Genomic DNA, 17,059 nt, shown 5'->3' with positions numbered 1-17,059 from the left:
GACCCTTTGATTTCCTCCAACCAATTGTTTGTTTCTCTAGATTCCGCACTTGCAGTCTCTTGTGTCTACAATATACCAGGCAAGTGAAAGCACATGAATGGCTGTTTCATGTGAAAAGAGTGTTTCAGCCAATGGGAAATAGTGTTGGAAGTAATTTGGAAAATGTGGTTGATGGTTGGGTTGAGCTATTCTCCGATCTTGGCGATTTACTTACAAACGTTTTGTCACCATGTGAGGAAACAGTGTCAGATTGAGGTGTATTTCTTTGAGTGCTTGGCATTTGAACACTTAACGTATTTTTCAATCAGCTGATTGGACGTCATTTCAGAAATTCAATTGTGATATGGGGTGGATATCTCATCGCTGATTGGTTGTGCAGCAAACTTCCTGGTCAGGAATTTTTCCTACATCGGCTCATAAAAATTGTGGTTTACATGTTCGTTGACAGAGTTGTTCACGGAAAACCAGGCTTATAGGAATTCTCTTGTATTGCGCCATGACTTTCATTGATGCCCAGTCGAATTTGCGCCCCCTTAATCTTCATGGGTAGGGAAATAGTGTGATGGAAACAAATAAGCAACTTTTCTCACGGCGTTAAAACAATGAAGGAGTCCCAATGAAGGGTCTTGCCCCGAAAAATCATCTGTTTACACTTTTTCATGGATGCTGCTTGGCCTGCTGAGCTCCTCCAGCATTTTGTGTGTATGTGTGTGTTGTAGTTTGAAATGTTTAACTGGTGCCTGCCAGGTGAGGTATAGCTGTACTCTTAAATATCTTAAGATTATTCCATCACTGTACAGAACATTTTTCTGTTGTCTACTATTATACATGATGATAGGAGTTCAAATATTTTAAACATTTATGTTTCTGCAGTATATTGTATGCCGATATTGTGGGGTTCACACGTCTGGCCAGTGAATGTTCACCTGGGGAGCTTGTGCACACACTCAATGAACTATTTGGCAAGTTTGATCAAATTGCAAAGGTAAGTTGTACCTGCATTTACAAGCAAAACTCTGTCTAATAGTAACTCGTGTTGGCGTTATGAAATAATCTTCACCTTTGATTTTGTTCAGGAAAATGACTGCATGAGGATCAAGATTCTGGGAGACTGCTACTATTGTGTCTCTGGTTTACCAATATCCCTGCCAAACCATGCTAAGAACTGTGTGAAAATGGGCTTGGATATGTGTGAAGCCATAAAGTGAGTTATGTCTTAAGCTTTTTCACTGCTAGGAATAAAAATAATTTAAACTTGATTTTCCATCAATATTTTACTACTTGATACATGTTTGCTGCTTGTTATACACTGAGGTGCCAACTGTTATTAGAATTTATCTGCATTTGTGCTGAGGATGTATTACTTTAAAACAATCATCCCAAATGTGGTAACTTGTACTTTCTGCAAATGAAAGCGCCAACAAGTATACACATAGCTGCAAATAATATTTTACAAATTATTGCATCCTATGTATCATCGTATAATCAATCTTCCACACATACAAGATATGAAAATGGGCTCATAAAGTTTCAAGAGGATAATAGGCACCACAGTAGCATAGCCATTAGCCCAATGCTATTCCAGCTCAAGGCGCCGGAGCTCGGGGTTCAATCCTGGTGTCGTCTGTAACGAGTTTGTTCGTTCTCCCTGTGACCGCGTGGATTTCTTCCAGGTGCTCTGGTTTTCTCCCACAGTCCAAAGACTTACCGGTTAGTTGGTCATTGATAATTGTCCCATGATTAGGCTAGGGTTAAGTAGATGTGCTGAGCAGCATGGAAAAGGAAGCACCCGTTCAGTACTAAATCTCTAAATAAAATAAGTCAATAAATAATTTAGTAAGTCAGGTACTGGAGAAACGCTAAAATAACTATTCATTAGGCTTGGGAGTTTAACTTCTAAACAAGCGTAACAATTCTACATAGGTGGCAGGGGTGGAGATACATCTCTACCAAAGGAAGTGGAAGGCGCTCTTTCCCTCTGGGAGCCTGCAGGTCTCCTTAGGCAAGATGTAGCACCTGCTTCGCACCCATCCCACCCCCCCCCAGACAGGGTCACATGAAGCCATAGGAACAGGTAGTGCATGGTCATTTGAGTAGCTGATGCATTATCACAAGTCCTAGTTATGCGACTACTAATGCCAGGCAGAAAATCTTTGAAGAGTGATAACCCAGATAAGTGTGAAGTGGTTCATTTTGGTAGATCAAATATGATGGCAGAATATAGTATTCATGGTAAGACTCTCGGCAATGTGGAGGATCAGAGGGATCTTGGGGTCCGAGTCTGTAGGACGCTCAAAGCAGCTGCGCAGGTTGACGCTGTGGTTAAGAAAGCATACGGTGTATTGGCCTTTATTAATCATGGAATTGAATTTAGGAGCCGAGAGGTAATATTGCAGATATATAGGACCCTGGTCAGACTCCACTTGGAGAACTGTGCTCGGTTCTGGTCACCTCACTGCAGGAAGGATGTGGAAGCCATAGAAAGGGTGCAGTGGAGATTTACAAGGATGTTGCCTGGATTGGGGAGCATGCCTTATGAAAACAGTTTGAGTGAACTCGGCCTTTTCTCCTTGGAGCAAGGAAGAATGAGAGGCGACCTGATAGGCGTGTATAAGATGATGAGAGGCATTGATCGTGTGGATAATCAAGGGCTTTTTCCCAGGACTGAAATGGTTGCCACAAGAGGACGCAGGTTTAAGGTGCTGGGGAGAAGGTACAGAGGGGTAAGTTTTTTTACTCAGAGAGTGGTGAGTGCGTGGAGTGGGCTGCCGGCAACGGTGGTGGAGGCGGATACGATAGGGTCTTTTAAGAGACTTTTAGATAGGTACACGGAGCTTAGAAAAATAGAGGGCTATAGGTAAGCCTAGTAATTTCTAAGGTAGGGACATGTTCGGCACAACTTTGTGGGCCGAAGGGCCTGAATTGTGCTGTAAGTTTTCTATGTTTCTATGTTTTAGTATTGTTAATGGCTGGAGTCACCCGTCTTGTAATGACCCAGTCTAGAAGAAGGCAATACCAAACTACTTCTGTGGAAAGATTTGCCAAGAACAATCATGGTCATGGAAAGACCATGATGGCCCACATCATACAACATGGCACATGAACGAACAAACAATTCTATATGAAGAGAGTTTTCTGGTGAAAAATATGATCAGACATGAATGGGATAGATCATTTCAGCAAAAAATCCTGGCTCTTCAACCCATTAGACCATCAACCATCCATCACACTAACCCTATACCAGTCCTGTTTTCATTCCCTCCCCTCCCCGCCAACATTCTCATCAATCACTGCTCCCCCGGTCCGGAATCTGCAAGAGGTGCAAACTCACACAGCCTCCAACCTACCAACCTGCACATCTTTGAGACCCGGGAGGAAACCAGAACACCGAGAGGAAACCCACATTGTCACAGGGAGACGATGAAAATTCCACACAGACAACACCTGAGGTTGGGATTGAAGCTTGTTACTGCACCCTGATACAAATTTAGTGCAGTTCCTCTATTTTCCAACTCTGTTCGCCAAAAAACAATCTGAGTACTTGCATTTCTTTTCCTTCCTGATTCACTATTTGACACCTGATTATTAAATCTAACGATCATCTAACAATAAATTATGTGTTAATGCTGTATCTGAATCTGGGTATTATGTTAACATCAGCCTCCATCTGTGAATAACTATATCCTACCACTAAAATTGAACCTTACAGATCTGGATCGTGGTCGTGGTCGTGGGTGTTACTGTTGCAGTGTTTATCTGATGATGGGTTGTTAAAAGCAAACCTTGATTTTGGTGTAATATCAGCAATCCGTTTTGTCAGAACTAATAATAGTAATTCAGAAATCTTTACATCAATCAGAAACATTTCAGGTGGTTCACATGACTGTAAATAAATCCCACACTTAAAAAGGTTACGTGAAGTCAGATAGTTCTTTGCATGTTTAGCCTATCTTAAGAAAACCTACTCTATCTATTCTCATATCTGGGTGCAGCTTCAGACTAGATTTTCAGTTAGGGCCAAAAACCAGTGAAATCCATTATAATGATGTTAATTGTATTTTGTCACGCACTCGTCAGCCGGTGGTGTAGAGTCATCCAGGCCGCACTTTGAGGCGAGCAGTCCTGGGTTAGAATCCATCCAGTTTCTTACACGCTTTCCATCCATGCTGGGTTGAGCATCGAGCTAGCAACTCGGCCTCGTTTAAAACAGACAAAGATGCTAAAAGAAAACCGGCAAGGTTGCTGCCCGATGTGCCACAAGGCGCGGAAAGGAACAACAACAACAACTCAGACCACAGCATACTAGGCCGGAAGCTTGAGTATATTTCTAATGGAAATTTCATGCCATGATACTTCAGTAGTGACAAATGACTTGTGCTCTTTACTGATAGGTGAAATTATTGAAATTTAAGGGACACAACACCTTTATCATTTATTTTAATTTTACTTAGAGATGCAGTGCAGAACTGGCCCCTGGCAATCTACCCATTTAATACTGACATAATCACAGAACTATTTACAATGGCCAATTAACCTACTAAGCAACACGTCTTTGGACCACGTGAGGAACCTGGCGAACACGGAAGAAACCCGTACAGTCACAGGGAGAAGGTACAAGCTCCTTACAGGTGGTACCAGAATTGAACTCCAAACTCCAAATGCCTGAGGCTGTAATAATTGCTCTAACCGCAATGCCACCTCTCACTAAGGGAGTTGTCATCTCTCTCAAGGCTTGGTTGCACTAGTGTGGGTAGCCCAATGCAATCCGAGCTTTGATGCCAAACCAACCAAATACTCAGCAACACACACAAAACGTTGGAGGAACTCAACACGTCAGGATGAGCATTTGGGGGATGAGATTCTTCATCAGGGCTGGTGAAGAATGGAGGAGAAACTAGAATAAGAAGGTTGGGTAGGGGTGGGGGTGGGACAGAGGGGAAGGAGCACAAGCTAGAAGGTGATAGGTGAAGCCAGGTGAGGAGGAAGGTGGGAGGGTGGAGGAGGGGGTGGGGGCGAACTAAGGAAACTGGGAGGTGATAGGTGGAAAAGATAAATGGCTGAAGAAGAAGGTATCTGAAATGAGAGGACAATGAACCATGGGAGAAAGGGAAGGAGGAGGGGCCCCGGCGGCAGGTGATGGGTAGGTGAGGAGAAGGGATGAAAGGGGAACCAGAATGGGGAATGGAAGTATAGAAAATAGGGAAGGGAGAGGGGGGAGAAATGATTGAAAGTCAGAAAAATCAATGTTCATGTCATTAGGATGGAGACTACCTTAACATATGATTTTCCAGGCCAAATCTTTAATCCTCCTTGATCCATTTTCCTTTCCTCCTTACCACCTCCGCCCAGAAATGCCCCTCCCCCTCTCAGTCTGATCTTCCCTGTCATCAATCTGTTCAGCCCCTGATCTGATAGTCTCAAGGCTAACAGTCCAATTTTGACTGTAGTGCGAAAATTCTGAGTGGCAGCTCTCTGGTAGTGTGAAGGCACTGTCAAGGTACCAGTGAAGAAAACACAATTGCTGTGATTCTGAGAGAGATAAACTCTGGATAAGGCTTTTAACTCTCATCATTCATGGATAAAAATAATTTTAATAGTGTATTTAAAATATGAAAAAGTATAATTACAATGGTATTATAAATTAGGATAGTAGATGTTATAAATTAGTAGCAGAGAGTGGCTGTATCACAGCTTGTTATGGAAACACCATTGTCCTTGATTGGAAAATCCTACAAGAAGTAGTGGATATGGCTCTGTCCATCACAGACTCCCCTCCATTGAGCATATCTACATGAAACACTGCCTCAGGACCCCCACTGACCAGGACATACTTTTTTCTCACTGCTGCCATCAGGAAAAAGCCTTAGGACTCACATCACCAGGTTCAGGACAGTTAGTACCCCTCAACTATCAGATTCTTGAACCAAAGGGGATAACTTCATTCAACTTCACTGGCCCCATCATTGAAATGTTCCCACAACCAATGGACTCAATTTCAAAGACTCTTCATCTCATGTTCTCAATATTTATTGCCTACTTATGTATTTTTATTATTTCTTTTTTTTGTATTTCCACAATTTGTTGTCTTCTGCACTCTGGTTGAGTGGCCTAGCTGGGCGGACTTTCTACGATTCTATTATGCCTGTTATTATATTGATTTATTGAGTATGCCCACAAGAAAATGAATCTTAGGGTTGCATATGGTGAATACATGTACTTTAAAAATAAATTGACTTCGAACTTTCAACTTGGAATTAGGATAGTTTGATTTCTACTAATGAGGATTAAAAAGGTATGTTGTTTCTTTTTTGTAGGCTTATTTAAAAAAATCTGTTGTGGCAATACACAACTGATGCACAGATGTAATGAAACAATAACAACCACTGGGCAAGGATTCATTTCTATATTCCTTCTTTCTCTGCTGTATTGAGTAAATAATTGTGCTTTTCTTTTAACCAAGAAGGCTTGAGTTCAATACCCACCATACTCCAGGTACTACCTCAGAATTTCATGGCATGCTGCTGAGGCTTGGAAGAGATGTTACATGGAGAACACATTAATTCCTTAACTAAACTCAGAAAAGAACTGTTTTTCTCTCTCATGTTTTACTTTTTTTGTTGTTGAATCATTTTGCTTGGTTTCCATTCCTCCCCCCGCTACAGTAGTGATTATCTGTGACATACTGTGGAACGTGCTTAGATTTGTTCTTTTATTCTCTGTACTTCTTGCTTTATTCCCCGATCAAATTTTCACAACTGAAGTTTTTCAGAATAATTACAAAGAGAAGAAATCTTGAATATTTGGTTGTTATTCATATTTGTGGTCCTGAGAGAGATCTTTGTAATTTTCACTGTAGGGGTCAAAGAATCCTGTTTGAAAAAAGCCCTAATTGTCTTGCAAAATCTAGAGTAAGTGCATTGTAACTGAAGCAGAGTGAGAGAAAAAAAATCCACATAAAAAATTTTCAGCTCAGGAAGCTCTATGTTTACTAGCAGCAGGTCATATCAAAGGTAACGTAGGGCTGTACTTAAAATGCCAGCATTTTATCACTATATAATAGAAATGGTGCAAGTTTAAAGAAGGCATGCTTGATCCAGACAGATGCTGCATCTCTCTTTATTAGTTCCACTATACCATAAATCTACAGCTCTTGTGATACTTACTTAACAATGACTAAGGATACACAGGCATCTCTTCAGTACTAGTTCACACTGCTATTCCATTAGCTGCAATAGCACTTACAGCTAACTTATCCTGTGCCTTCAGCATTCAACACTGCCGTCGATTGCCTCTGCCATTATTTTCCTTGATGAATCAACAATCATAATAGTTGCATATCTGGTGGATGGCAAATGAGGGCGTTGGCTGTGTCACCACATTTACCTGCTTGACCATTATATAACAAAATAATAACACACCTTCTAAATGGTTCAGGACTGCTGGAATTCCAGAGTAAAAGGAGTTCATTGGTGTCAACAGTATGACCCTTGAGTAATTTGATTGTATGGCCTCTCGGAATTATAGGGCTTAAAACTGTGTTGCCCATTGAAGCAACCACTAAAATAGTGGAAAGCAGCAAATGTACAACCTTCCTTCTCTCTTGCAGGGAGTTGTTGACAGCTGCTGACCTAATCTTGTCTGTCAGAGCTCAACTTCTCAATCAGTTACCGGCAAGGGTATAGGCAAGTATGGGCTGTGGAGCTGCTAGTCAGATGTAAAGCACCAAGATGTCATAGTGCCCTCATCCAAAGTACAAAGTATGTCTACATTATACAACCTTGAGATTCACCTCCTTACAGGCAGCCACAAAGCAAAGAAACCTAATAGAACCCATTTAAAAAAGACCGTCCAACACCCAGGAAAAAAACAAATCATGCAAGCAATAAAGGTAAGCAACTGACATTCAGAGCTGAAGTTCACAAAAGTGAATCCACAGCCATGAAGCCAGTCATCACTGCAGCTGGTCCCGGAGCAGTTGCAGACCACAGCCTCGTTTCAGCGTAGAGATGAGCAGCAAGGTGAACCAGCTCATCCCACGCCTCCGGCTCCGACACTCCGACCTTTACAATCTGGCTCGGCACTTAATTCATCGAAACCTCGGGTCGTTCCTCGCTCTTGGAACCGGGCCCCCAATCTACTCCCTCTCATCCCACCTTAAATCGTGCTCAGTTTCTTCTACCTTTTATAATCCAGACGGGTCGAACAAAGCCCTCTCGCCCCTTCCTACCCTCCAATGATCATTTGTTTCCATCAATCCCAAAGCACAGGCCCTGGGCAGGCCTACTCTGAGCACAGGCCCTGGGCAGGCCTACACTGAGCACAGGCCCTGGGCAGGCCTACTCTGAGCACAGGCCCTGGGCAGGCCTACTCTGAGCCCTGTGACTCTGAAGGGGAAGATTCTCCACCACCATAGCTCTCACTCACATCTGCCTTCACTGGTAGCTGAGGGCAGCATGGTGGTGTAGCAGTAGGCACAATTGCATTAATGGGGTTCGATTCCTGCTGCTGTCTGTAAGGAGTTTGTACGTTCTCCCCATGACTGCATGGGTTTCCTCCAGGTGCTACAGTTTCCTCCCACAGTCCAAAGGTATATGGTTAGGGTCAGTGAGTTGTGGGCATGCTACATTGGTGAGGGAAGCGTGGCAACATTTGCAGGCTGCCCCCAGCACAAAGCAAATGATGCATTTCACTGTATGTTTCAAAGTTTTGATATGACAAGTAAAGCTAATCTTTAATCTTTAAGCCTGATGAACCATTCAACAAGTTGATACCCCAAACTCCAATAGCCTGCCCTACCCACATGTCTTTTTATTCTTTGATACCCTGAAATAAGACCATAAGACATAGGAGCAGGGTTAGGCCAGTCAGCCCATCGAGTCTGCTCCACCATTGTGTCATGGCTGATTTATTTTCCCTCTCAACACCATTTTCTTGCATTCTCCCTGTAACCTTTGATACCTGGACTAATCAAGAACCTATCGAACACCACTTCAAATATGCCCAATGACGTGGCCTCCACAGCTGTCTGTGGCATTGAATTCCACAGATTCACCTTCTTCTGGCTAAAGAAATTCATCCTCATCTAAGTGAACGTCTCTCTGTTCTGAGGCTTGGGCCTTATGCTCCTGGACTCCCCCGCTATGGAAACATCCTCTCCACATCCACTCCATCTCGGCCTTTCAATGTTCAATGAGATCTGCCCCATTCTTCTAAATTTCAGCGGGTACAGGCTGAGAGCCATCAAATTCTCCTCATACGTTAACCTTTTCATTCTTGGAATCATTCTTGTGAACCTCCTCTGGGCCCTCATCAGTGCTGTTCACACTACTCCAAATGGGGTCTGACCAATGCCTTTTATAGCCTCAGGATTACATTTTTGCTTTTATATTCTAGTCTTCTCAAAATGAATATCAACAATGTCTGCTTTGAATGCACTGTCATCCAGGGTAGAGAATTCCAAGGATTCCACCTCCACTTGAGCGAGGACATTCCTCTTCATTTCAGTTCTAAGCGACCAACCCCTTATTTTCTGACTGCAACACTAACCTTTTGAGCACTAAGCCAGAGGAAATATCCTCTCTCAATCTACCCTACCAGTCCATCTGAGAATTCTGCAAGATCATAACAAGGTGGATTATCAGAAAAGAGGACCATTCAAGCATCTGATCACAGTGGGATAGAAGCTACCCTCGAGCATGGTGATACGTGCTTTTGGGCCTTTGTATCTTCTGCTGGACCAGAGAGAGAAAGAATATCTGAGGTGGATGGGGTCTTTGATTATACTGGCTGCAAAATGTATAATCAAATCAAATGGCTGCCTATCAAATGACATAATTATACTGATGGAGCAGACCCGATGGACCAAATGGCCTAATTCTGCTCTTAGGTCTTATGGTTTTATACAGTGAGGACCAGAGGACCATAAGACCATAAGGCTTAGAAGAAGAATTAAGCCATTCACCCTATCAATCCTGCTCTGTCCTTCCATCAATGCTGATTTATTATCCCTCTCAACCCCATTTCCTTGCCTTCTCCCCGTAACCCCATAACCTTTGATGCCCTGATTAATCAAGAACTGATCAACCACCACCTAAAATATGGCCAATGACTTGGCCTGCACAGCTGCCTGTGGCAAAGAATTCCAAAGATTCACGACTCTCTGTCGAAAGAAATTTTTCCTCATTTCTGTTCTAAATGGACGTCCCGCAAACGTGATAGCATAGACATGGTCAATGTCACTGCAAATGTCTAGCAGTCTTCCTGTAAGTTCTTATCATATGCTCAAAGGACTCAGAACAAAGTTTGGGAAGTCACTTACAGGCACAAGCTTAAACAACTTTTTGCTAAGCTACATGAACTCCAAGACCTAAGTATTAAAGTGAGTGTAAATGCAGGAGGACTGGATACAAATCTTCTGGGCTGTCACAGGAAGACGAGAAAAGACGTGAAAAAAATAATACGTGACTCTTTTGTTTACGAACGGAAGCATAGATTATGAAACCAATGTGGTATGCGTACCCTTTGTCCGTCACTTGTTAGGCCCCAGTTGTCGTATTACATCCAGCTCAGGCAGCACCTCGAGGAAGTCCTTAGGAAGGGAACGGAGAAAGGGAAGCAAGACTTTATTCGATGGAACAACTACAGAAGCTGTTCACTTTTTTCTGTCTCTCTTCAGTACAGAGAAAGTTAAGTGGGAATTTAGTAGATTATGCTCAAAATTATGAACGCAGGCCGACGCAGCAGGAAAAAGAACAAGAGGCCACAATGACAATAAAAAGCATTTCACATTGTGATCTAATGCATTTACCCCTGATAAAGTGATAGGAGCAGATTCAAAAATACTTTCAAACTATGATTGAAGAAATAATGTGGTTGAAAAGGAACAATTTGCAGAGAAAGAGCAGGGTTTTTTTCAACCTGACACAGTCGTGATGCTCTGTATTGTATGATTCAGCGAATCAAAGCTATCATACTGATTGTATATTATAGTGATTTTATGTTGTGCCTTCTGTTAACAGAGCTCTTGACGTATAAAATCTCTGCTGTAATTGTACCACTGCCCTCTAATCATCTGTCGTGAAGACACATAGTTTTGCTATTTAGTACAAATTGACAAAGGTGTATGGAAGGGCAATAATAATCTGCATTGCTTGCTCTTTACCCTGAAAGCAGTTAGCGGTGGCAGGCTACTTGTGGTAATGGAGGCAACCTTCTGCCATCTGTAGCAGGCTGGCTCTCGATATTTTTTCCACTACACTCGCTGTACCACATTACATTGAAGACACTTGTTCATCTTGCAGTTCTTGCTGTACTATTCCATTTTATTCACATGTTAAGCATTTCAACAGAACAAATAATTTGAGAGGCATTGACATCAAATGAGCAAAGGATCATTTGCAGAACAGCATGACATATTGAGGATCACTGATCAAATCGCATACCATCGCGTCCCTTGTTCTCTTGAGGTCATTTTAAAATTAGGGGAAAGACTGCTGGTCCCTTGGAGAGAATCTGCAGATGCTGGAAATCCAGAGCAACACACACACACAAAATGCTGCAGGAATTCAGCAGGCCAGGCAGCATCTATGGAAATGAGTACGGTCGATGTTTCGGGCTGAGAAGGGTCTCGGCCCAGAATGTCACTTGTTTACTCTTTTCCTTAGATGCTGCCTGGCCTGCTGTGTTCTTCCCGCACCTTCAGTGTGTTGCACATGGATAAACCAGTATAAACTATTGGAAGTACAATGTTTTAAAAAGCCCATTACTTTTCTTGAAAACTTGACATCCAGTAGCAATTTCATCTGGAAGTGAGAACATCACTCTACCTCAACAGTGGTTGTCTAATTGTGTATCATAGTGATTTCTACGAAACACCTGCAGAACAAATAAGTAAATTTTAACTGCTTCATTCATGTAGTAGTAGATCAGGGTCGACCATGGATGTTACATTCTAGCTGTCTAGATACACAAGCCTGGCCAGTACAATATGGAGAGCAAGTTGTTGCCCATGTAGCAAGCTCCCCCTCTCCACGCATCTGATTAGCCCAAAGGAATGGGAGAGGCCAATGCAGTTTTGCACTAGCAGCGCCACAGAAGTTTTCTGTCGGCATTTTTCCCTTGGGGTTTACTCCTGAAGCCTTCCCCCATGAATGGGTGTAGGAGGAAGGCAACGGAGGTTTGAGATTACTTTTCATTTTCCAACCATGGCTGACAAGCCTCATCTGCCCGAAGCGACTGGTTTTAATGCACCAGTAAACCACCTTTGTCTCTTCTCCTGTCAGTAGAATTGGTCCACCAGGTATAATAGCTAAGCCACACGTGAAGACCAGGAGCTGGATTTGGTTCTCAGAGGCTATTTGAGCTGCACACCATTGGGAGCATTTAATAGGTAGTGGGAGCTTGTCCCCATTACCACCCCCCGACTATAACAACATTAAGGAACATTCATTGTAGACTGAATGTATTTAGTCCAAAAATTAGAGAAAGATGAGACATGCTCTTGAAGATAGAACCCAAGACATGTATGCATTTTTATACCTATGCATAAAAGCTGCTGAAAACCATCTCAGCTTTCCAAGGGAGTTTGCAGAATCATCTTGAGGGTTAATTTTTGGCTGATACATTAATTAAGGTAAGTGTATTCATGAGGAAGATTGTAGGAAGACTGAATAAACATGGTGTAGAGGAACATCACTCTGCCACTTTCCTTTCTTAAGCCACAGTGAAAATGAAAGCCAACCCCACGTTGACTGAAAAATTAGAGTTCTGAAATGGTTAACGGGGAGCTGATTTTCAATTTGTTCTCAAACTTGAACTAAAGTTTCTCATGCTCATTTTGATCTTGTACTTTTAAGGAAGGTAAGGGATGCCACAGGAGTTGATATCAACATGCGTGTGGGAGTTCATTCCGGGAATGTCCTATGTGGAGTTATCGGATTACAGAAATGGCAATATGATGTCTGGTCACATGATGTCACTCTTGCGAATCACATGGAAGCAGGAGGTGTTCCAGGGTAAGCAAGCATCGAATGGTCTACCATGTTTAATATTTGGCATTTAAATTTATTTGACATCTTTCCATATGCCTATTCATAATCTATTTACATGGAAAACTAACAGCCAAATGATGTCCAGTCCTTATATACTTCCATCCCCCATCAGGAAGGTCTCAAAGCTCTACGCTTCTTTTTGGATTCCAGACCTAATCAGTTCCCCTCTACCACCACTCTGCTCCGTCTAGCGGAATTAGTCCTTACTCTTAATAATTTCTCCTTTTGCTCCTCCCATTTCCTCCAAACTAAAGGTGTAGCTATGGGCACCCGTATGGGTCCTAGCTATGCCTGCCTGTTTGTTGGGTTTGTGGAACAATCTATGTTCCGTGCCTATTCTGGTATCTGTCCCCCACTTTTCCTTCGCTATATCGACGACTGCATTGGCGCTGCTTCCTGCACGCATGCAGAACTCGTTGACTTTATTAACTTTGCCTCCAACTTTCACCCTGCCCTCAAGTTTACCTGGTCTATTTCCGACACCTCCCTCCCCTTTCTAGATCTTTCTGTCTCTGTCTCTGGAGACAGCTTATCCACTGATATCTACTATAAGCCTACTGACTCTCACAGCTATCTGGACTATTCCTCTTCTCACCCCGTCTCTTGCAAAAATGCCATCCCCTTCTCGCAATTCCTCCGTCTCCGCCGCATCTGCTCTCAGGATGAGGCTTTTCATTCTAGGACGAGGGAGATGTCTTCATTTTTTAAAGAAAGGGGCTTCCCTTCCTCCACTATCAACTCTGCTCTTAAACGCATCTCCTCCATTTCACGTACATCTGCTCTCACTCCATCCTCCCACCACCCCACTAGGAATAGGGTTCCCCTGGTCCTCACCTTCCACCCCACCAGCCTCCAGGTCCAACATATTATTCTCCGTAACTTCCGCCACCTCCAACGGGATCCCACCACTAAGCACATCTTTCCCTCCCCCCCTCTCTGCATTCCGCAGGGATCGCTCCCTACACAACTCCCTTGTCCATTCGTCCCCCCCATCCCTCCCCACTGATCTCCCTCCTGGCACTTATCCGTGTAAGCGGAACAAGTGCTACACATGCCCTTACACTTCCTCCCTTACCACCATTCAGGGCCCCAAACAGTCCTTCCAGGTGAGGCATCACTTCACCTGTGAGTCGACTGGGGTGATATACTGCGTCCGGTGCTCCCGATGTGGCCTTTTATATATTGGTGAGACCCGACGCAGACTGGGAGACCGCTTTGCTGAACATCTACGCTCTGTCCGCCAGAGAAAGCAGGATCTCCCAGTGGCCACACATTTTAATTCCACATCCCATTCCCATTCTGACATGTCTATCCACGGCCTCCTCTACTGTAAAGATGAAGCCACACTCAGGTTGGAGGAACAACACCTTATATTCCGTCTGGGTAGCCTCCAACCTGATGGCATGAACATTGACTTCTCTAACTTCCGCTAGGCCCCACCTCCCCCTCGTACCCCAGCTGTTACTCATTTTTATGCACACATTCTTTCTCTCACTCTCCTTTTTCTCCCTCTGTCCCTCTGAATATACTTCTTGCCCATCCTCTGGGTCACCCCCCCCCCCGTCTTTCTCCCTAGGCCTCCTGTCCCATGATCCTCTCGTATCCCCTTTTGCCTATCACCTGTCCAGCTCTCGGCTCTATCCCTCTCCCTCCTGTCTTCTCCTATCATTTTGCATCTCCCCCTCCCCCTCCAGCTTTCAAATCCCTTACTCACTCTTCCTTCAGTTAGTCCTGACGAAGGGTCTCGGCCTGAAACGTCGACTGCACCTCTTCCTATAGATGCTGCTTGGCCTGCTGCGTTCACCAGCAACTTTGATGTGTGTTGCTTGAATTTCCAGCATCTGCAGAATTCCTGTTGTTTGCCTCATGCAAGATTCATTTCCTGAACATCTTTCCCTCCTGGTTTTTGGAATTGGTTTATTATTGTCATGCACAGTACAGAAGAAAGCTTGATTCTTTAAATGTAGTGAAGCCAGGGGAAGCTTATTGTCAGTACTTCCTGTCCCACACTTCCCTTTCAGCTTTGCAATATCAATGCCATTTTCCCTTGTGGCACTCAGCGGCAATCCAGATTTCTCATCATGGTTTAAAATTGAAGGCAGTGGATAGGTTCTGCAAGAGATGATTTAAATTCCATTGAAGAGGACATGTTGAAATTGGAAGACGTGTTGCTGTACAGAATGGGAGAAAAAATAAGGGACTTATTCCACCGTTTCTAGAATGCTAATATCAATCTCTGACCCTTCCAGTCTACCTATCAATCTAACCTTAACTTCATGCCTTCCAGTCTCACCTGTCCGACTACTCCAGTCTCTTTGACATTTGATTTTTTTCCATTTCCCTTCTCCTTCGATTCTTTCAGTTGACTCCACCCTCCAAGGGCTGCTGCTCTCCTTCTTCCTCAACTACCACTACATTTTCCAATCTTTAAAGCCAACCACCTCCCCAGTCTCCAGCCCAATTCCTTCATTCCTGCACCATCATCATGCCCCTTCTTCTCTGCTTCCTGCTGCAGTTTGATGCTACTCGCCTTCCCATTGGATAAGTAGCCAGTTTCTTAATTGTGTCATTGTAAAGTTCAAAGGAGAAAAATCTGTTTACCCAAAAGAGCCTGTATTCTCACTCAGCCTCCAGGCAAATATCAGGAAGAAAGATTCTAATCATGAGAGATATATGCATAAAGATGAGACTGGACCTGGGAGGGGGCCAATGGTAGGGAAATGCTATGTTGGGAAAAGGTTGTTTTTTCTAACAGATCGGAAAGCTGAAATTGGTCAGGTCCCTTGACAATATAAAGGAAGTAGACAAGAACTGAAACAGGGAATAAGGATGGCTTAAAAGGGGCCATGTAATGTCCTTAGGACTAAAGAAAACTCTAAGGCATTAAAAATATTTTTTTAAAAGATTACAATGGAGAGGGTATGACCACTCAAAGGCAAAGAAGGAAATTTATGCCTGGAGCCCGAGAAGGTGGATAGTACTGGGCAAAAATCTTAAGCACATATATACTTTATATATAGCTATGATCGATAGCTAGGGTGCCTAAGACTTTTGCACAGTACTGAATTTGTCAATGTGGAGCAGAGAGTGAGTTTGTAAATCTGGTGGGAGGAAAGGATGTGGGAATGGCGAGCACTGGGCACCGTGGGATGGGTGTGTGACTAGTGGCAGAAAAGCAGTGCCAGGGCAGGGAGAGTGGTGCAACTGCAGACACATCCAGCCCTAAGCCACCAGGCAAGGTCATTTGATTCCAAACAATTGGTTTATTGGTCATTACAGAATATTTCTCTGGTGCTTCCCACTCCCTCCCCTCTGCCTTTCCCCTTTTCCCACCCGTGATTCCCCCCTTGCTGCCCGCTTCCCACTCTCGGTCCACAGTAGAGACCCAGATCGAAATAAGGTTCTACCTCACTCAACTGTCATGAAATTTGCTTTCTTTTGAGGCATCAGAACAGTGCAATACATAAAACTACCTCAGCACTGTGCAAAAGTCTTAGGCCCCCTAGCTGTATTTATGTGCCTGAAACGTTTGCACAGTACTGTACTTCACACCGATATTCACCAAAGAGATGAATATGGAGGATCAGGGGAGATATACTGATATTTTAGACGTGTTGATCTCAAGAAGGAGGAGTTGTTAGGTCTCATGAAGACCACTAAGGTGATGTTCCCAGGACCTGTTGGCATTTTCCCAGGTTATTGAGATAGGAAAGAGAAGCCAGACAGGAAGTTGCTGGAGCCTTAAGAAGGATCTTTATCTCCTCTTTAGCCACTGTTGGAGTTGCAAAAGATTGGATAATGACCAACAGCAGTAGAGAAAAGCAAGGAAACTAGGCCGCTGAGCCTTATCTCGCTGATAGGCAAATTATTGGAGATGATTCTCAGGGATTTGACTTCTTCACATCTGGAAATACATTGATTTACTAGGGCTAGTCAGCATGGCCCTTGCAGATAGGTCATGACATATAAACAATTAATTTTTTTGAGAATATGACAAAGATGTTTAATAA

At 43.4% G+C, this 17,059-nt stretch overlaps 1 protein-coding gene across 3 annotated transcripts in view; it reads left to right on the top strand.

Annotated features, from left to right (window-relative positions):
• LOC134357865 (adenylate cyclase type 2-like) overlaps nucleotides 1-17,059 on the top strand; it is a 523,538-nt gene that overhangs the window by 366,605 nt on the left and 139,874 nt on the right. For all 3 annotated transcript variants that reach the window (XM_063069584.1, XM_063069586.1, XM_063069585.1), the window contains exons 7-9: nucleotides 874-985; nucleotides 1,077-1,204; nucleotides 12,855-13,013. In XM_063069584.1, coding sequence (XP_062925654.1) covers nucleotides 874-985; nucleotides 1,077-1,204; nucleotides 12,855-13,013 — 399 coding nt within the window. The remainder of the gene's footprint in view (nucleotides 1-873; nucleotides 986-1,076; nucleotides 1,205-12,854; nucleotides 13,014-17,059) is intronic.

The sequence above is a fragment of the Mobula hypostoma genome, chromosome 17 (assembly GCF_963921235.1).
Source record: "Mobula hypostoma chromosome 17, sMobHyp1.1, whole genome shotgun sequence".
NCBI classification, from domain to species: domain Eukaryota; kingdom Metazoa; phylum Chordata; class Chondrichthyes; order Myliobatiformes; family Myliobatidae; genus Mobula; species Mobula hypostoma.
The sequence above is the reverse complement of the archived record's forward strand: the minus strand, read 5'-3'. Positions and strand labels throughout refer to the sequence as shown.